The sequence below is a fragment of the Eleutherodactylus coqui genome, chromosome 8, assembly GCF_035609145.1.
Source record: "Eleutherodactylus coqui strain aEleCoq1 chromosome 8, aEleCoq1.hap1, whole genome shotgun sequence".
Taxonomy (NCBI): Eukaryota; Metazoa; Chordata; class Amphibia; order Anura; family Eleutherodactylidae; genus Eleutherodactylus; species Eleutherodactylus coqui.
Window position 1 is genome coordinate 106,290,935 of NC_089844.1, and position 21,912 is coordinate 106,312,846.

Here is a 21,912-nt window from a genome sequence, read left to right on the forward strand (position 1 = left end):
TATTTCAAACTGCCTTCGAATAGGTGGCACTGTAGAGGCATTGTTCCATCTTCCCTTTTGTATATATTTCCCAGAGAAGCATGCATGATCTTATACGTTTCTAGGTGTTTTTCCTAAGGAGAACCTATACCCTCCCTAACCCACACCATAGGCCTCTCACTCAGCCAAGCCAGCAACCTACTGCACACTGATAAGAGGCAAGAACACCAAAACAGTTTCTCTGTGCATGGTTGTCTTTTCCCTCCGGAGAAGACTTTGACTTTGGTTCACAATTCCCAATCATTATTACAAGGCTTGTGAAAAGGTCTGACATTGACTTGCAGGAATGCTGCCTTTTAATAGATGACGCTGTAGAGGCATTGTTACATCCCTCCATTTGCATCAATTCCCACTTCAAACATATTAACACAAATGGATTTTGGTTCACGTGATAAAACATATCTTACCTAAAAAGGCAGAAGGAGAAACGGTGCCATTGCTACGTGATACCATAACACTAATTCCAGTTTCGACAAATGGAACTGAAAAATCAACAACCTCCGAGCGCTCTTCATTAATCGTGAGTGAACCCACTGCCATAACTGCTCGCTTATAAACCACCTGGTCCATTAATGACAATAAAGAGAACAGGAAGAAAAACTGTGTCAGTTACCATCTTCAAAAACGCAAGGCTTAATGCATATTGTGACAAGTTCTTACTAAGGAGTTCTTTTACCTAACAGAACTTACTTCACCAATCATTCCATTCCAAACGTTATTGATTTTTTTGCCATGCTTCCCATTGGTTACGAGGTAAAGGTCATATGTGAATTTCACAGTCTTTGAAAGTTTCTTCAAGATATCTATACAGAATCCTTTGCAGCACTTTTTCACATATGTCCCTTCAGTTGTGGAATTGCTGAAATATGGAAAGCAAAAAGAAAGTAGAATGATAGAAGCACAAAGTGGTTCCTATAAGCAGATTATGATGAGAAATGTGAAATATGTCATATTTAATTTATCTCTTATTTGAGACTTAATTGAATAGCCAAGATTTTTCGTTATCGTTTAAACATATAAACGAATTGAAAGTTTTAAAATTTGAAAACTGGAAACAAAACTTATGAACAGTCAAGTAAAATTAATTCTGAATTTTAGGCTATTTTTAGGTCGCTACTAGAGATGAGCGAACATACTCGGTAAGGCCGATTTCGCAATCGAGCACCGCGATTTTACTCGGGTGAAAAGTACTCGGGTGCGCTGTGGGGCGGGGCGGGGCGTGGTGGAGCGGGGGAGCGGGGGGTAGCAGCGCGGAACAGGTGGGAGCTCTCTCTCTCTCTCCCTCTCCCCACCACTCCCCTCTGCAACCCCCCGCTCACCCACAGCGCCCCCGAGTACTTTTCACCCGAGTAGTGAAGTACTCGATTGCGAAGTCGGCCTTACCGAGTACGTTCGCTCATCTCTAGTCGCTACTCAAATTTAAGTAAATTTGTAAAATTTGCCAAATTAATGTCTTTTTAACAAAAGGTAAGATTCCCTTAAGTTCCTAAGTCCAGGTTCACACATAGCATAAATATAATACTGTTAAACCAGCTTTTAACCAAATCTCTGTGTTAAATTCCATTCGCTTGTATTGTACTATGCTTGTGAAACTTCGGTACAAGAAATGTGTGACATGAGCATTATTCCTTTCCTGAGCCAAATGTCAGTTAACTCAGTTGAATTTGATCTGCTTATGAGAGACTTATCGATAGACTGAAAGCCCCTAAGCATAGCACTAATAAAATAATAAAAGTGGATCAGTTGCTTCCAAAACATGACCCAGCACATCTGACCACACATTCAGAAAAAATCCTATTCACTGTTGAATCTAAGTTTGAGATTTATGGTACCAGAAGAGTTTATATAAGTAGTAGAACAGCTAATAGACTGATTGTACAGCATGGTGGGAACATTCAATAGAAATTCATTAGGACAGGATTGTTAACCTATTCAGATACAAATCCTGTAATGATAGCTATACTTCAAGTACTTAGCTTTCATCAAAACCTTTTGCAACATTGATTGCTGTAGGGCCTCTAATGACCCTCTAAGAATGGTGGCATTTAGAGGTCCCATGGAATCTGTAGATACTCAGTGTGCTTCACTTTGGTGACTTCCTAAGGTACCCATACATGGCATATAATATAGCATGTCTTGATATCTTTCTTTTACAGATGCCATATGAATCCATGAGAAAAATTCATGTGCCTCTTTATAAAATCCTTGGTATAAAGATACCCTACAGTATAGACCCACGGACCCGATGTATTGTGGATCCGAAGAAGAAAGATCATATTTCTATGTGCATGATACCTTAGACGTTTTTTCACAACTACTACTTCCCACAGTTTACCACAGAAATGTATAGGATCTATACAGGACTAATGGAGTGATGGTTCAATGGATGGGTGGCTAGGTCCTATGTTCAAATCTGACCAAGTACAACAAATGCATGGACTTTGTAACATTCCACGCAGATGTTGTCATTGGTCAGATTTGAACCTAGGCCTCCAGTGCCGAAAGACAACAGTACTAACCACTGAGCTGCATTCATACCACCATGCTATTAGTGTTCCATACTAGTTTTAGGGGGTTTTATAAACTTCTGGTTGCGATGAAATGAACTGCCTGAGGTTTGGGTTCTTGCCAAAGTTCAAGCCAAATGTAGGTTCTCCAGGTCTTGTTTGCTCGTCTCTAATCATAACAAATGATGTGTAATTTGCCTTTATACATTTTATGACATCTCTAAAAATGATAAGTAATCAATGATGGCAATACAGTAGTTGTGCAGATGAATGCATGTATTTTTATATTCACTTACTTTATCCTGATATATTTTCGGCACGGCACAGTGTTCCTTACACAGGTTCCTGTGAGATAATCCATGTTTTCAACAATGACGAATGGAGCTTCCTCTAAAGTAACAATACTAAGATGGTTGTCATCAGGTTCAAAGTCAAGAGCTCCGGTTATCCTGGGCCATACGGGATATTTGACCTCCAAGCTATTGTTCTCCCATTTTGCCACCTGTTAGAATAAATATACATAATCTATTCATTATGTACACATATATTCAGTAAAAGACATAGAAGAGATCAAACAATCCAAGACAAAAGGACCTAGTGTTTGTTCTCCATAAGCCGTGGTCCAGTTTCTTACCCACTTGTTTGCTGCATGTAATTCCGATTAACAAGTTGTGACCACCCAATGCCAAAGAAGATATGACCAACCAGGAACAGCTCCTTCTCTCTTAGGACCCCATAGAGGCCATACAGTGTGCCACTATAGCATGTACACCCTTAAATATTATATATGATTAGAAGATATAACTTTATTATTGTTGTTTGCTGTTATCCGCAGAATAGCCCTATTCTCATTAGAATACAAATCAAACTAATTACTGACAAAGCTCTCTGCAGTGCTGCTTCTCCCTACATCTCCCCCTTACCTCTGTCTGCTACCCTATCGGTGCCTTCCATTCTGCCGACGATTTAAAACTAACATCCTCCGTAACCCGAACCTCCCCCTCCCACCTCCCAAACTTTTCTCAAACTGCCACAGTTCTCTAAAATATACTACCCCAGACAATCAGCTGAATTCTCAGCATCCACAGTTTTAAATATCTCCTAAAATTCCATATTTTAGGTAGGCATACCACATTCCAAAATCTGACTCCTTTCTTTTTCCACACACTCCCTTGCACAATAATGCACTTCATATCTGTGAGTACATATATCTTGGCTAGGTGGCTGGTTTATGCAGCTTTATAAATACTTTTCTATATTTTTTCAATTGAAGAGGATCTGTCGAGGGGTAGACAGAGCAGGGCTGGCTGGGTAGCTCTGCTGATACAGCCCTCCTGACTGTATCCCTGTTTTTTATACTTACCCTTCTGCATTAGGATGGTCTCTTCTTAGGTCTGGCTCCTGGCACTCTCAATTAGTCAAATGAATAGTCCTCACTGCTTTCTCTCAATGGGTAGTGAGAGACTGTCAATCAAGTCTGACCTCATCCACTGATGATGAGCGGCGGGGACAGCCCATTTGACACATTGAGAGCACCGGAAGCCAGACCTACAAAGAGCTCATCTGGGTGAACAGAGATGAGTATGAAAAATAAAAACAGGAATAGAGGCAGTGGAGGCACAGCTGCAGAACCATGCAGCGAACCCCACTGATTATATTCTGCAACAGGTCCTCTTTAAAGATGGCTGGGCTGTTTTACCGAACAAGCACTTTTGCCTCTTGTGTCATCCCTATTTTCACATATATTTTAAAATCTTTCAAACTGGTGTAGTGACCCAGAACTGTCACTGCATAATTATATTGATAATTATGAGAAACTGTGTAAATGTGACTTTAAATGTTTTACGCATTTTATTGATGTCCAGACTTGATGGTGGTTTGATGAGTGTACAGTAAAGAGAGAGGAATACAGCTGTTCAAGGACTCAGCTCCTTCCAGCTGCAGACAATCAGCACTAATCAGTAGGAGGAGCAAAAGTTATTGAAGTTCTTAGAACATTCTAGCAGTTTCAGTTTTTCCAATCTTAAATCTACAGACTAGCAGGAGAAGAGAGTAGAGCGTAGTGTAAACTAGGAATCTGGTTAGAGGAATAGCAGCTCACAGCCATTCCCAGAACTAGTGGTATTAGGTTTACAAAGTTTGGTGCCTTTATCGATTTGATGTTGAACCTGCTCTTTGGACACTTATTTTCTCTGGAGACATTATAGAACACTGTGAAACAGCATACCAGGGAGCAGAGACCAGCTCTTCACCATCACCATCCATATCTGACTGTAGTGTAGTTGGGTACTGATGTATCTTGTCTCCACAAGAAGAATGGTGGAAACAAACAAGCTGCATGCCCACAACTTCATTGGTCGGGCTGGAGAATCCGCTGGTCTGCGCTCCTAGCTCCGCTGTTATAATTTCCCCAGCGACCTTCTTCCCTTCCAGCTTCGGTAGTGTAAGTTCCCCACCACCACCACCACCTCCTTCTCCTCATCCATTGCATTCCCCCACTGTCAATATTCCTGGGTGGCTACTTCTAAAGCTACCACCACTGTGGATTCGTAGGTCCACAGTGATACTTCCCACGGCAACCTTCCCTGTTGGCGTTGATGCTGTAAATCCCCCCCCTAGCAGCATTTCCCTGCCGTCACCACCCCCAGCACTCAGCCTTCTCCCATCCCTGCTTCGGCAGAGTCGGACACCTGCTGTCAGTTTCCTCACCAGCGTTGCATAATGCTTGCAATCTGTGATGGCACTGAGGAGACTGACAGTGCAGGAGCTGGGAAGGGGACAAGGGAGAGAGGCGGAGTGTCACTGGCCCCCCCGTCACTTCTTCTCCCATCCCTGCTCTGGCGCAGTCTAGCCGCAGAAGATGCTAAGGGCACAAGGGAGAGGCTAAGGGCACTGATGTGGGGTCAGTGGCATGACAAGGTGGGAGGGGACATAATGCAAACCCATTTTCAGGCCCAGCCAATCAAGTTGTGGCCATTGTTTGTGGGTGTGCAGCTTGTTTCTACCCATTCTTCTCGTGGAGACAAGATACAACAGTACCGGTAGTTGTTTGGGAAGTGCTTCATGTAGTAAGAGCCAATAAAACTATAGTGGCCCAGAACACCATCCTGGTCCTCTCCACATGTTTGTCTTATGTAGATCCACTGTGCAAAGCTTGTCTGGTCATATCCAGTGAGTGTGCTGCACAGCTACGGTGCTTGAGAGGTTAGCTCCAATAAAATCATTGCCTGCGTGTAAATGTATCAATCTGTCATGTCCTGTGGTATAAGTGAAGGTATAAATAGGAGTGCTAGAGATCAGGAAAAGGTCTTCAATCTAAGTTGAGTCTATCTTCAGGGATAGTTCCTGACCTAACACAGAGTCACATGGAAGCACCTTCAGCTTCCATGTAGGTGAAGATGGAGGAGAAAGAGAGATATCCCGTAGCGACTGAAATCTGGATGTGAGTGGAGTGAGTCCCAAAACCGTAAGAAGGAGCATTCCTAAGTAATTCTGAGACACATCATAAAGGTACAAATTCATATTTCAAGTTGTTCCTGCGTGGACGTCCAAAGTTAGGATAACCTTACAAAAGTACGCTACCAGTCAAACCCATGTGTCTCCAGTGCGGAGTGTTAATGCTGATTATTTAAGTAAATAATTGCTGCTAGAATGCCTGTGGAGTGACCCGTACCCCCCCTTCCTCCTCCGGAGTGCTCCCAGTCCAGGAGCGGTATCTGACAGATAAAGTGGACTGTAGGACCAGTTTCATCCTGTCTATCCTCCCTGATCCCTGAGCTCTGTTCTACTTTCTCTGTGAATAATTGTGCCTGCATTACTGTGAATAATTGTTTGCCAAAGTTTACCAAGTAAAGTTATACCGGGCCATAGCCATTCCTGGGGACCCGAGGTACTATACACAAGTGTCTGTGTTTATTCTTTGCCATGTAGCATACCAGTGTGGGAATGGTGGCATCACATGTGATAACGGCAACCCCCCTTGTCCTGTTTATTGGCATTCCCTATCCTAGGGGTGTCGAAGGTTGCCTGCAATCCAGCTATGACCTTGTCTACGTGTCATCCTTCCGGGAAGAGAGTCTGGTAAGTGCCGTCGTGGCAGGCCAACACTTATCCCTCCCAGCTGTCAATGCTTGTCAAGTGTGCAGGGTACCCATGATCACAAACTATCATCCCCTTTTGGCTTACTACATAGGGTCCTCATGTCTTTTATTAGAATTGTTAATTAAAAGAACAAAAGATTTTCTCATCATAATTACTGAAAGTAATACAACTTGACAACTGACATTTTTACTTAATAAATGAGCTCTGGTTCCAAAAAGATCATGTCATTAGATCTTTGCATCACACTATAGTTTTAACCCCTTAAGGATGGGGACCTTTTTTTTTACCATTTGGAATTTTTCCTCCCCTCTTTTAAAAAATCATAACTTTTTTATTTATCCATCGGCGCAGATGCCTGAGGGCTTGTTTTTTGTGGGATGAGTTATATTTGTCAATGGTACTATTTAATGTAGCATATAAAGTGCTAAAATACTTTTAAAAAATTCTAAGTGGAGTGAAATGGAAAAAAACAAAATTCCGCAATCCGTGGGAGTATCTTGTTTCTATGGCGCACAAACTGCAACAAAAATGATATGATAACTCTATTACAATTACTACGATACCAAATTTAAAGTGTTTTTTTTTTGCTGCACTACTTTTATTTTTTTTCAGACATTTAATTCTTTAAATTTATTTTCTGATCCCATCTTCTGACAGACATAAGTTTTTTATTTTCCTGTCGACATAGTTGTGTGAAAGCTAATTTTTTGTGGGACGTCTTGTAGTTTCTATATATTTTTGAATACGCACGACTTTTCGATTATTTTTTATTACATTTTTTCTTGGAAACAGGGTGACGAAAAAAAGCGCAATTCTGGCATTCTTTATATTTTTTTTCTGACGACATTCACTGTGCAGGGTAAATAACGCATTACTTTGATAAATCAGACTTTTACTTATGCAGTTATACCAAATATGTTTTTGTTTTATAAGTTAGATTCTTTTATTATAAATATGGCAAAAGATTTTCTTTCAAACTTTTATTACCTTTAATTTTTTTTAATAATTAGTAAAACTTTTTAAAACTTATTTTTACTTTTTCTTTAGCTCCCAGAGGGGACAAGAACTTGCAATGCTTTGATCGCTCCTGCAGTATGATGTAATGCCATAGTATTACATCATACTGAGATCTGACAGGCAATCTATCTAGCCATGCCACAGGCATGACTTGATAGGCACTCTGCAATGGCAGCCCTGGGGCCTTTCAGAAGGTCCCCGGCTGTCATGACAACTGCACAGCAACTCACAATCTCATTGCAGGGAGCCTTACCAGACCCCCAAACATTGATCAGGGCATTTAAATGTTGCTGTCAGAACTGACGTGGCATTTAAAGAGTTAACAGCTCCCATGAACAGCGAGGCTTATTGGAGCTGTTGCAGGTGGGTAAGAAACAGCTGACACCGGCATTGTATGGAGCGGGATCGACCATACACACCCTGAAGCTGCAGGACATAATTGTACACCCTGTAGCATTAAGGGGTTAAGTACTTATAATTAGTAATTCATCCTAACAGTTAAAACTAGATTGTGATTTGCACTGGGAAGTATGAATGGTAAGCATTTGCAGTTTTGTAAATACACGATATTTCTGCACACCAAGTATTGTCCTGAGGGCCTTTGAAAGAATTGACTTAGGGCGCCCACCCACTGGCGTTTGCGATTTTCGTGCGTGAAGAACGCAGCGTTTTCGCTGCGTTTTTCCCGCGTTTTCCGCGCGTTTTTCACTGCGTTTTTTGCCGCGTTTTCGCGGCTTTTCCATTAATTTCCATTGACTTTCATGGGTGCATTAGGAGAAAAATAAGGACACATATGCAACTGCCGGTTCCTATGTTAAAAAACGCAACGCAACGCAAAAAAAAACGCCAGTGGACAGGAGTACATTCAATTCTAATTGCTCTTGAGAAAAAACGCAAAACGCAAAGAAAAAAAAATCGCCAGTGGGTGGGCGCCCTAAGGCTGGGTTCACAACTGCACTGGAACCTCAGTTCAGACATTGCATCGCAGATCAGGCACAAAATACCAGAGGCAAAAGCGCAACATGCTTTTTCTTTCTGTAAAATGCAGCTGAGCAGAAACTGAATGGACCCAAATATACTCAGTGGGGTCCATTTGGTTCCATCGTAAGACACATTTCTTTGGCATGGGGATTCATCTTCCCTGCTTCCCAAACGGAGCAAGAAGATTGAATCCTTGCTGCAGATGTGGAAGTAGCCTGATGCTCAGAGTTCAGTAATGCAGACCTGTCAACCAAAATTCCTGATTTTGCATCCAGATGTATTTGGTATCCATGATGTTAGGGTGCATTCACTTGAGCGCGTGTGTACATGGGTGCGCACAAAACGGCGCACCTATGTACATGCACAAACACGCGTAAATGCAGGTCCATGCAGCATTGCTTTCCCTATGGTGTGTTCACATGTCTGTGTTTTACAGGCATGCAAATGCACGTTCCTGCAAAACATAGAACATGCCTGCACCATAGGTCTGTGGTGCATGTTAATATTCCCCAGCGAGAGTCCCCTTGTCACTGAACACTGTGACAGCACTGTCACAGTGTTCAGTGAGAAGGGGACTCCCCACAGGGAGTAAAGAATCCCCGCCACAGCTGTCACAGCTATCACAGCTGTGGCAGAGGATCGCGATATTCTCCCATCACTTCTGCAGCCCCATTGAAAGCAATGGGCTGCCAGCAAGCCCTGCAGGGATTTTCGAGGGAAGGGCTTTAAATATAAGCCCTTCCCTGAAAAATCATCCCTAGAAGGTATTAAAACTAAAAAATATATATATACTCACCTCTCCTCAGCTGCCATGGCTCAGGTGCGTTCAGCCACGTCTTCTCCCTGCACAGCTCTTAATCTCCTTCAGCAGGCAGAAATTTAAAATCCCCGCCTGCTGAAAGGGCTGTATCTGATTGGCTGAGCGCTCAGCTAATTACAGGCACTGCTGAACCATTCAATGAATGACAGCTGAGCACTGCCTATGATTGGTCACAGTGCTCAGCCAATCACAGCCCATTCATTTTTAACACCTTCTAGGGATGGTTTTCAGGGAAGGGCTTATATTCAAAGCCCTTCCCTGAAAATCCCTGCAGGGCTTGCCCACAGCCCATTGCTTTCAATGGAGCTGCAGAAGTGACGGGAGAATAACGTGATCCTCTGCTACCGCTGTGACAGCTGTGGCGTGGATTCTTTACTCCCCGCGGGGAGTCCCCTTCTCACTGAAAACTGTAACAGTGCTGTCACAGTGTTCAGTGACAAGGGGACTCCCCGCTGGGGAATATTGACATGCACCACAGACCTATGGTGCACGCATGTCCTATGTTTTGCAGCAGCGTGAGTTTGCACGCCTGTAAAACACGGACATGTGAGCACACCATAGAGAACCAATGGTTCTAATAGACGCGTGGTTTTGTGTGCACCTATGTACGCACACGCTTGTCTGAAAGCACCCTTAACAGGTTTTCTCAGTTGCTAGGTATTTTTTAAATGTTTCTATGGCGACAGGTTGTCATTATACACATTAGGGAATCATTGTTGATGTGATTTCCTAACATAGCATTTAAAGGGCCTCTAATAGCAGTTGGTCATCCTAGCAAATGTTGCCATTATAAAATGGCAATGCATTTCTTTAATAGGTAGTGGTTATGTAATGATGTCTTATATGAACAGCTGTATGGCAAGAGTTCTGCTCTACATGTAGACATTACAGGAATAATCTACTCCTTGTTAACTCACTTTGATATTCATTTCAGGATGCTTTTGAGACTTTGTATTTTTTAGAAGCAGAAGAAATAGAGATGTCAGCCCAAAAATGATTAAGTGTAGCTTTCACTCAGTATAGCTTCAGGTAGTTCTAGTCAAAACTTACATTTTGGGGCTGACTCCTGTCACTGTTTACTTGATATGTCTATCGCTGTAATTTTAGGAGATTGATGCAGAGATTCTATCGCCAGCACTGAACAGAATAGGGCGCTGACAGTTTCATTACTAAACTGCAGTGTCTTTATGTTCTACTGCCACTCAACAGCTTGTCCCTAAATGTAATGAAGAAAATTGAAATACATACTGATATCTTAAACTAGAGACTACATAAAGCTTCACCTTTTTCATCTAGACCGTTACAGAATATGAATTACACACAATAGTCACCTTAACAAGTAGAAGAACTATAGGCTATGTAGAAACTTCATCTATAACTGTGAGTAGCCAGAATGGGGAAAGTAACGTAACCCCTTAAAGAGAACCTGTTACCGACCTAGAGCACCATAAACTAACTTATGGAGCTGTTAGGGCTTATGTCCACGGGTGGGGCGGATTCCGCATGCGGGAGCCTGCAGTGGAATTTGACCCTGCCTGCGACCGAGGACCCGGCTTACCCATTTGGGTCTTCTTTTTTCTCTACCACGGATGTGTGAAGAAGTGCCAGCCCACATGCGCAGTAGAGGGTTTTTTTTTTCAAACTCCTGCATTTCCGCTAATCCGCAGCCCGTACGTAATGTCAATTGAATTCGATGAATGGCTGAGTGCTGTCTCTGATTAGCTGAGCGCTGTTACCAATCCTAGGCAATGCTCAGCTGTCATTTAACCCCTTGAGTGGCGGGTTTCCTACCACCCTGTCATGCCCACCAGGGCAGGTTTTTTAAAATGGTCTAATCATTGAATTTCAACTAATTTTGCAGTTGCGTCTCAAGAGCCATAACTTTTTCATTTTTCCATTGACATGGCCATATAAGGGCTTGTTTTTTGCGGGACAAGTTGTGATTTTTTAAACAGGGGGGAGGAAAAAAAATGGGGAAAAAAGAAAAAAAGGGGCCATGTCATTAAGGGGTTAAATAATGTATTAACTTCCTTCTCTGGGTCATTACGACGCATGGATACCACATGTGTGATTGTATTTTTGTTTTTTTTACAAAGTAAAGGGAGACAAGTGTTTTTATATTTTTTTTTATAATTTTTAAACTTTTTTTTTAAATTTTTTTTTTTTGTCCCTTTAGGGGACTTTTACGGGGACCCATCAGGACCCCTGATCACATTCCGGGGGTCCGATGGTGACAGCCCTTTACATGCTGCAGTGACAGCCCTTTACATGCTGCAGTCACATAGACTGCAGCATGTAAAGGGTTAACACAGCAGAGATCGGAGGTTTTCTCTGATCTCTGCTGTAAGAGCTGGTACCTAGCTGTCCTCTGACAGCCAAGCATTAAGCTCTCCCTGCCACAGAGACCATCGGCTTGCTTCTGACAAGCTGATGGTCTCTATGGCAACCTGTAAACAAACCAGGAGATTGCCGACATATCGGCAATATCTTCTGCTGGTTTTTCAAAGCCCTTGCTTTGTTCTCTGTGGGTCTGTGCAGGCAGAGCACAATGCTACAGCTTGTGGCATTGTGCTCTGCAGCTCCCATAGTGATACATAGCCCGGAAATCTTCCGGGGTATATCACTATGGGCAGTGGAGCTCGTCCCAGAACTTTTCCGGGCGTGCCACTCAAGGGGTTAATGAATGGCTGAGCATTGCCTGGGATTGGCTGAGCGCTCAGACAATCAGACCCAGCACTTTCAGGAGGCGGAGATTTTTAAATCCCCGGCTAGGAAAAAGTGCTTCAGAACAGTGTCAGGGAGCCAGGGAGAAGACACACCGGAGCTGCACAGCGGCAGAGAGGTGATGTATATATTTTCTTTATTTTTTCCAGAAGCTAGGGATGATTTTCAGGCAAGGACTTATATTTCAAGCCCTTCCCAGAAAATCACTGCGGGGATTGCCTGCATCCCATTGCTTTCAATCGGGCGGCAGTAGTGCCGGCCCATTGAAAGCAATGGGAGAAGATCGTGATCCTCTACCACAACTGTGACAGCTGTGGCAGAGGATTCTTTCGTCCTGACTGCAGTCCCCTCATCACCGAACACTGTATATTTTGCGCCTGTAAAAAACGGACATGTGAACACATCATAGAAAACCAATGGTTCTAATAGATGCGCTTTTTTTTGCACACATAGGCACGCAAAAAAACACTTGTCTGACTTTGTCTTCATAGTGCTATACAATAGAAGACATTACCATTAGAGATGAGCGAGCGTACTCGGATAAGCACTACTCGCTCGAGTAATTTGCTTTATCCGAGTATCGCTGTGCTCGTCCCTGAAGATTCGGGTGCCGGCACGGAGCGGGGAGCTGCAGGGGAGAGCGGGGAGGAATGGAGGGGAGATCTTTCTCTCCCTCTCTCCCGCCCGCTCTCCCCTGCTCCCCGCTGCGACTCACCTGTCAGCCGCAGCGGCACCCGAATCTTCAGGGACGAGCACAGCGATACTCGGATAAAGCAAATTACTCGAGCGAGTAGTGCTTTTCTGAGTACGCTCGCTCATCTCTAATTACCATCTCTTCGCTCTGCTTAAAAAAATAGCAATCTTCCTATTCTATAGTTATACATGGATAAATCATAGCCTGTGATAGTACAACGAACCAAACAAGTACAAAACAGATCAGAGTAAAATAATGCATCCACAACAGGCTTGTATATTTTCAACCAAATATACTCATATAAGCTCAGTAGATAAGCTAGTCTGAAGAAGAGGGAAGCAGAAGCAATTTTTATGGCTATTCTAATGGCTTGCTCAGGGACCATTTTTTAATAAAGGGATATTTCCCTTCTTGTGAAGTAAAGGCATATCACCAGGTTTTGCCTCCACTTTATTATCTGGGGTGAGGGGGTCCAAACTCTGGCATCCTTACCAATCCTGAGAATGAAGGAGTACTGGTTTAACACTTTGTCCCCTTTTTAGTTTTCCATGCACGGCAGCATTGCCTGTTGCCCACTGTGCAGGTAAATGGAAATTACTGCAGTTCCTTCACACAAAATAAAATCCATATATTTGCCCATCTTTGAGTCAGGGAAGGAAAATATTTGCAAGGAATTCCAGTCACTCTTAGATTCTGGAGATAATTGAAATATTCTCATGACATTTCTGTCTCAGAAAAGAGTGACCTTGACGGCTATAGAAAAACAATCAATAATTGACTGACTCTTGTCTTAGTAAAGAGTAGACGTGTGCCTGAATATAGATGTACAGTAGATGGCACAGTTATAAATGGAGCTTGTATACAAAGGGTAGCAATGATACATAGGGTTACAGTTAAAATGGAAACCCAGTAATTGGCCAGGGCCAGAAGCAGGGGCGTAACTATAGAGGATGCAGGGGAGGCGGTTGCACCCGGGCCCAGGAGCCTTGGGGGGCCCATAAGGCCTCTCTTCTCCATATAGGAAGCCCAGTACTATGAATAAAGCATTATAGTTGGGGACCCCGTTCCAGGTTTTGCATAGGTGCCCAGGAGCTTCAGGTTACGCCTCTGGCCAGAAGCACTTGGCGTCCTGGACAACAAGGTTCTCAGGCACAAATAGACAGAAGAGCTGATCATTCTAAGCTTTACTTCTACTTATAATTAATAAGCCATTCAAACCACTTGTCTAACCAGCTGGCATAATGCTACACAGCAGTCAGCGTGTTGTAGATTGTTGAATGGATCCAAATCAACAACACACTGGATGAGATTTATTTTACCCCTTTACCAGGTTTTGTATAGAAAAATAAACTCTTGATACCAAATTGTTTTGATATTCTAAAAAGGTAATAAAAAAGTGTTAAAACAAAAAACTTTGCTATACTGCACTGCTATAGTCACTCTTAGGCTGCCTGTCCACAGCCGTGTCGGAATATTGCTAGCAATATTCCACCGCGGGGGAAGAGGGGGGAGCACTGATAGGTCTCTGCAATGAGCCTATCTAATCGATAGGCTCACGGCGAATAATCACGGCAAATCGCAGCATTCCCCGATTTCAATCGCGCGAGCAGAGAAGCGCTATAATTCTCCACTCATGGACATCGAGCTGCGCTTTCCATAGTTAAACTATGGAAAGTGTGTCATGCGAGGTCCGCTATTTATCGCTGTGGATCTCGCAATGAAAACTCGCCCATGGACAGGCAGTAGAGATGAGCGAGCCTACTCGGCCACGCCCCTTTTTCGCCCGAGCGCCGCGATTGTCGAGTACTTCCGTACTCGGGCGAAAAGATTCGGGGGATGCCGTGGGTGAGTGGGGGGTTGCAGTGGGGAGTGGGGGGGAGAGGGAGAGAGAAAGGGCTCCCCCCTGTTCCCCGCTGCTACCCCCCGCTCCGCCACGCCTCCCCTCGCCCCCCCGGCGCCCCCCGAATCTTTTCACCCGAGTACAGAAGTACTCGAAAATCGCGGTGCTCGATCGACGAATTACTCGAAACGAGTACGTTCGCTCATCTCTAACAGGCAGCCTTATAGAGGCATTGTAACTTTGACAGATGTCACAACTGCACTGTGGCTGTCACTGTGATAAACACACATGAATAGTTAGATAGTTGAGAAATGATCTCCATTAGGCTCAACCAGGATAATGAATCCTTGATTATTCTTGTTGATCCAGAAGCAGGCACTGCAACACTTATAATGGTTTTCTGACCACAAGTTTTGATTAGACTCGTTTAATATTTCACAATTTTTTGCACAAATTTGCTGAAGCCTGTTGCAACACCATCAAAGTTAAGCGTCAAGAATCCCACAGCAAAATGTTCCAGAGTCCTGGTCAAGATGGCCGGGGAAGGAGTTTTGGCCCACACAAGAAGAGAAGTGTTATGTAGTGGCAGTGTGTTCACATGTGGAAGTTCAGTTGCTGAGACAGTGTGAGTTTGCTAAGAGAATGACCTTGATGACTATAGAAAAACAATCAATCAATGACTGACTCTTGTCTTAGTAAAGAGTAGAAGTGTGCCTGAATATAGATGTACAGTGCATGGCACAGTTATGATGGCAGAGTAATCTGACCATCAGCTATTGCTTGCAGTATCCTGGGAGTAATACCAGAGTTATGTCACAAAGGGGAGGCCATCCAGTAAGATATGGCCCGAAACACAGTGTTAAAAATCCTGTTTCTGGTGGTGAGATTTCTAGTTTTTTTTTCATATAGATTACTTCTGTATGTCCTGGATAGTATTTTTACCAATTCTGGTTCAATTAAGCCCAGTAGATGTCTCTCTAAACATCTCTGAATAGGGATACTTTAAAGGGGTTGTCCAGTTTTATACTATTGATGCCCCCCCCCCGCAGGATAGGCCATCAATAGTAGAACTGCGGGGGTCTGCCATCTGGGACCCCTAAAATTCAGCTATTCTTTGAGTCGATGCACTTGTGCACCAAGCAGATTTCTGCAGGAAGCAGGCAACTCTGTTCCAACTGCAGTGGCCAGGCTTGGTATTACAGGCTATTCACTTTAATGGGAACTTTGCCTGTAATACCAAGTCCAATCCCTGCAGTTGGAACAGAGCTGTCTGTTTCCTGCAGAAATCAGCTCAGTGCCCAAGTGCATCGGCCCAGAGATACAGGGTGACTATAATTAACCCTTTCCAATCCACTGTCTGACGTCTGAAGACATTCTGATTGAAGGCTGTACTGCTCCAATGTCAGAAGACGTCCGGCAGGATATTCTTACTGTATTTTACTGGCCACTCTGTTGTCGGGGGCCTCTCCAGCATGTCCCATACCACAGTACTGGCTCTAGCCAGCAGATGGCGCCATTGTATAATGGCAGAAAGAGAAAGCTCCCTAGGAAACCTTGAATCCAAAATTGGATTGCAAAGGGTTAAAGGGGTAATCCAGTATATAAAAAATAAAAATATGTGTGCGTGATGTTTCACTGCCATACTTGTTGCTGCATAATCTACAATAAACAAACTGTTCATTGTGACCGCTGCCTCAGTGATTTTGTTGCCTGTTTGCTTACATCCATGCATCCATTACACGTATTCCAGACCTTATTCCTAGCACGTTTATCATTAATCCTGGAAATCTTCTCTTCCTTCTCCTATTGATAAGCTGTCTCAACATGTCCATTGGATTTGCAGTGGATGATCTGCTTCACATATATTGATTAATTTGTAACATACTTACCATTAAAATTCTGGTACTGCAACTGCTCTTATCCCCAGGCATATATAACGGTAGGGAGCAAGGTTGCTCCATCCATAATAAATTGCATCCTGTTGTCATGTATTCTATTAAAGCCATTGGAAAGCATATTAACCTGACTTTGGGAAGTCATTGCATCTCACCCACTTATAACACTGGGCTGTCAGATACCAGCAGCAGAGGACAGAGCTGTATGAATACTATAATGCAATCACCCTCAGTAGTAAAAGATTAAGCTGGATTGAATGCTAGTCTGTTTAGCACTCCAATGTCTTCAGTTATGTGATTTTGCACATGTGATCTGTTTTATATTCTAAAACGTAATCTAATGAGACACTATGATACTGCTGAAAACTAACTACCTCCGTTTCCCCCTAAATAAGACAAGGTCTTATATTAATTTTTGCTCTAGAAGATTTTACTTTTTTACATGTATAGCTGCCTGGACCCTATTTGAATTTATTTATTTTTTACTGTAACTAGGACTTAATTGTGGAGTAGGGCTTATACTTTAAGCATCTTCAAAAATCCTGAAAAATCATGCCAGGTCTTATTTTCAGGAAAACATGGTATGAACACACACAGCATAAAACTTATAAATGGCCAGTAAAGTGGGGCACAATGGCAAGAGAGTAAAGGGAATCTGCTGTAAAACTACACATAAACTCAATATTCCCAATATCACAATAGTCTGTCTGGAAATTAAGGTGGGGAGAAAATTACAGAACAATGTAGGGCTCCTAGTATAATTTGGAGTTTTTTTTTTTTCCTAATGTCAATACATTTTGTCTAGAGCCTCATGTGGTAAAGAGTGCTAAGTTCTCGCTCACGATCTGAAGGTTTTACGTTCAATCCCGATGTGGTTCAGGTAGCCGCCTCAAGGTTGACTCATCCTTCTGAGGTCGGTAAAATAAGTACCCAGCTTGGGGGGGAGTAATAAATAAAAATTACCTGAAAGCGCTGCAGAATAAGTTGGCGCTATACAAATACCAAGATTTTTTTCCATATGTTAATAAGTTTAGTGCATGCAAACAGTGCCACAACTAATACCTCTCTCTGTACAGTGTCACATAGTGCCCACATAACATTGCCATGTATTGCCCATAGAACATTGCCATTCAGTGCTTAAATAAAACTGCCATTCAATGTAAAGTTCTACCGCTATATAATAAGTACATAGTTGAAGAGTTAGGGCTCGGTCACACGTGCAGAGATCCGCGTGTATTTCCGTGCGGGGAAAAAAAATGCAAATCCGCACCTGCCAAAGAAAGAACATATGGGTGGCAATTAGAGATGAGCGAGCACCAAAATGCTCGGGTGCTCGTTACTCGGGACGAAATTATCGCGATGCTCGAGGGTTCGTTTCGAGTAACGAACCCCATTGAAGTCAATGGGCGACCCGAGCATTTTTGTATTTCGCCGATGCTCGCTAAGGTTTTCATGTGTGAAAATCTGGGCAATTCAAGAAAGTGATGGGAACGACACAGCAACGGATAGGGGAGGCGAGGGGCTACATGTTGGGCTGCATCTCAAGTTCACAGGTCCCACTATTAAGCCACAATACCGGCAAGAGTGGCCCCCCCCCCTTCCCAACAACTTTTACTTCTGAAAAGCCCTCATTAGCAATGCATACCTTAGCTAAGCACCACACTACCTCCAACAAAGCACAATCACTGCCTGCATGACACTCCGCTGCCACTTCTCCTGGGTTACATGCTGCCCAACCCCCCCCCGCACGACCCAGTGTCCACAGCACACACCAAATTGTCCCTGCGCAGCCTTCAGCTGCCCTCATGCCACGCCACACTCATGTCTATTTATAAGTGCGTCTGCCATGAGGAGGAACCGCAGGCACACACTGCAGAGGGTTGGCACGGCTAGGCAGCGACCCTCTTTAAAAGGGGCGGGGCGATAGCCCACAATGCTGTACAGAAGCAATGAGAAATATAATCCTGTGCCACCGCCATCAGGAGCTGTACACGTGGGCATAGCAATGGGGAACCTATGTGCCACACACTATTTATTCTGTCAAGGTGTCTGCATGCCCCAGTCAGACCGGGCTTTTTAATTCATAGACACAGGCAGATACAACTCCCTATTGTGAAGTCCCAGTGGACCGACAGCATGGGTGGCTCCCTGGAACCCACCGGCGGTACATAAAAATATCCCATTGCAGTGCCCATCACAGCTGAGGTAGTAATGTCGTACTTAATGCAGGTGGGCTTCGGCCCACACTGCATGCCCCAGTCAGACTGGGGTTCTTTACAAGTGGAAACAGATGCATTTATAATTCCCTGTGGACCCACAGCATGGGTGGGTGCCAGGAAGCCACCGGCGGTACATAGAAATATCCCATTGCATTGCCCAACACAGCTGAGGTAGTAATGTCGTGCTTAATGCAGGTGGGCTTCGGCCCACACTGCATGCCCCAGTCAGACTGGGGTTCTTTACAAGTGGACACATGTAGGTTAAACTCCGTGTGCACCTACAGCATGGGTGGCTCCCTGGAACCCACCGGCGATACACAAAAATATCCCATTGCATTGCCCAACACAGCGGATGTAACGTCAGCTGTAATGCAGGTGGGCTAAAAATTCATTTGATTACACTGTAGGCGAGGGCCCACAAAAATTGCTGTATCAACAGTACTAATGTACATCCAAAAAATTGGCCATGGCCAACCAAGAGGGCAGGTGAAACCCATTAATCGCTTTGGTTAATGTGGCTTAAGTGGTAACTAGGCCTGGAGGCAGCCCAGTTTAACGAAAAATTGGTTCAAGTTAAAGTTTCAACGCTTTTAAGAGCATTGAAACATATAAAAATTGTTTAGAAAAATTATATGAGTGAGCCTTGTGGCCCTAAGAAAAATTGCCCGTTCAGCGTGATTATGATTACGTGAGGTTTCAGGAGGAGGAGCAGGAGGAGGAGGAGGAATATTAGACACAGATTGATGAAGCAGAAATGTCCCCGTTTTGGATGGTGAGAGAGAACGTAGCTTCCATCCGCGGGTGCAGCCTAAGTATTGCTTACGTATCGCTGCTGTCCGCTGGTGGAGAAGAGAAGTCTGGGGAAATCCAGGCTTTGTTGATCTTGATGAGTGTTAGCCTGTCGGCACTGTCGGTTGACAGGCGGGTACGCTTATCTGTGATGATTCCCCCAGCCGCACTAAACACCCTTTCCGACAAGACGCTAGCCGCAGGACAAGCAAGCACCTCCAGGGCATACAGCGCTAGTTCAGGCCACGTGTCCAGCTTCGACACCCAGTAGTTGTAGGGGGCAGAGGCGTCACGGAGGACGGTCGTGCGATCGGCTACGTACTCCCTCACCATCCTTTTACAGTGCTCCCGCCGACTCAGCCTTGACTGGGGAGCGGTGACACAGTCTTGCTGGGGAGCCATAAAGCTGTCCAGGCCCTTAAAGACTGTTGCACTGCCTGGGCTGTACATGCTGCTCGATCTACGCACGTCCCCTGCTACCTGGCCCTCGGAACTGCGCCTTCTGCCACTACCGCTGTCGGATGGGAATTTTACCATCAGCTTGTCCGCCAGGGTCCTGTGGTATAGCAACACTCTCGAACCCCTTTCCTCTTCGGGAATGAGAGTGGGAAGGTTCTCCTTATAGCGTGGGTCGAGCAGTGTGTACACCCAGTAATCCGTAGTGGCCAGAATGCGTGTAATGCGAGGGTCACGAGAAAGGCATCCTAACATGAAGTCAGCCATGTGTGCCAGGGTACCTGTACGCAACACATGGCTGTCCGCACTAGGAAGATCACTTTCAGGATCCTCCTCCTCCTCCTCCTCCTCCTCCTCAGGCCATACACGCTGAAATAATGACAGGCAAGCAGCATGGGTACCGTCAGCAGTGGGCTAAGCTGTCTCTTCCCCCTCCTCCTCATCCTCCTCATGCTCCTCCTCCTCCTCCTGAACGCGCTGAGATATAGACAGGAGGGTGCTCTGACTATCCAGCGACATACTGTCTTCCCCCGGCTCTGTTTCCGAGCGCAAAGCGGCTGCCTTTATGGTTTGCAGGGAACTTCTCAAGATGCATAGCAGAGGAATGGTGACGCTAATGATTGCAGCATCGCCGCTCACCACCTGGGTAGACTGCTCAAAGTTTCAAAGGACCTGGCAGATGTCTGCCAACCACGCCCACTCTTCTGAAAAGAATTGAGGAGGCTGACTCCCACTGCGCCGCCCATGTTGGAGTTGGTATTCCACTATAGCTCTACGCTGCTCATAGAGCCTAGCCAACATGTGGAGCGTAGAGTTCCACCATGTGGGCACGTCGCACAGCAGTCGGTGCACTGGCAGATTAAACCGATGTTGCAGGGTGCGCAGAGTGGCAGCGTCCGTGTGGGACTTGCGGAAATGTGCGCAGAGCCGGCGCACCTTTACGAGCAGGTCTGACAAGCGTGGGTAGCTTTTCAGAAAGCGCTGAACCACCAAATTAAAGACGTGGGCCAGGCATGGCACGTGCGTGAGGCTGCCGAGCTGCAGAGCCGCCACCAGGTTACGGCCGTTGTCACACACGACCATGCCCGGTTGGAGGCTCAGCGGCGCAAGCCAACGGTCGGTCTGCTCTGTCAGACCCTGCAGCAGTTCATGGGCCGTGTGCCTCCTATCTCCTAAGCTGAGTAGTTTCAGCACGGCCTGCTGACGCTTGCCCACCGCTGTGCTGCCACGCCGCGCGACACCGACTGCTGGCGACGTCCTGCTGCTGCTGACACATCTAGATTGCGAGACAGAGGTTGAGGAGGATGAGGAGGAGGGTGCTTTAGTGGAAGAAGCATACACCGCCGAACATACCACCACCGAGCTGGGGCCCGCAATTCTGGGGGTGGGTAGGACGTGAGCGGTCCCAGGCTCTGACTCTGTCCCAGCCTCCACTAAATTCACCCAATGTGCCGTCAGGGAGATGTAGTGGCCCTGCCCGCCTGTGCTTGTTCACGTGTCCGTAGTTAAGTGGACCTTGCCACTAACCGCATTGGTGAGGGCGCGTACAATGTTGCGGGAGACGTGGTCGTGCAGGGCTGGGACGGCACATCTGGAAAAGTAGTGGCGACTGGGAACTGAGTAGCGCGGGGCCGCCGCCGCCATCATAGCTTTGAAAGCCTCCGTTTTCACAACCCTATACGGCAGCATCTCAAGGCTGATAAATTTGGCTATGTGGACAGTTAACGATTGAGCGTGCGGGTGCATGGCGGCGTACTTGCACTCCAACACTTGCGCTAGCGACGGCTGGACTGTGCGGTGCGAGACATTGCTGGATGGGGCCGAGGACAG

General features: G+C 45.0%; 1 protein-coding gene across 1 annotated transcript in view; it reads right to left on the minus strand.

The window, feature by feature from the left end:
- The window catches only part of GRIN2A (glutamate ionotropic receptor NMDA type subunit 2A), a 518,561-nt gene that overhangs the window by 62,263 nt on the left and 434,386 nt on the right, over positions 1–21,912 (minus strand). Inside the window, exons 4-6 of the mRNA XM_066577826.1 lie at positions 2,843–3,048; positions 730–898; positions 447–600 (exon numbers count right to left, since the gene is read on the minus strand). Coding sequence (XP_066433923.1) covers positions 447–600; positions 730–898; positions 2,843–3,048 — 529 coding nt within the window. The remainder of the gene's footprint in view (positions 1–446; positions 601–729; positions 899–2,842; positions 3,049–21,912) is intronic.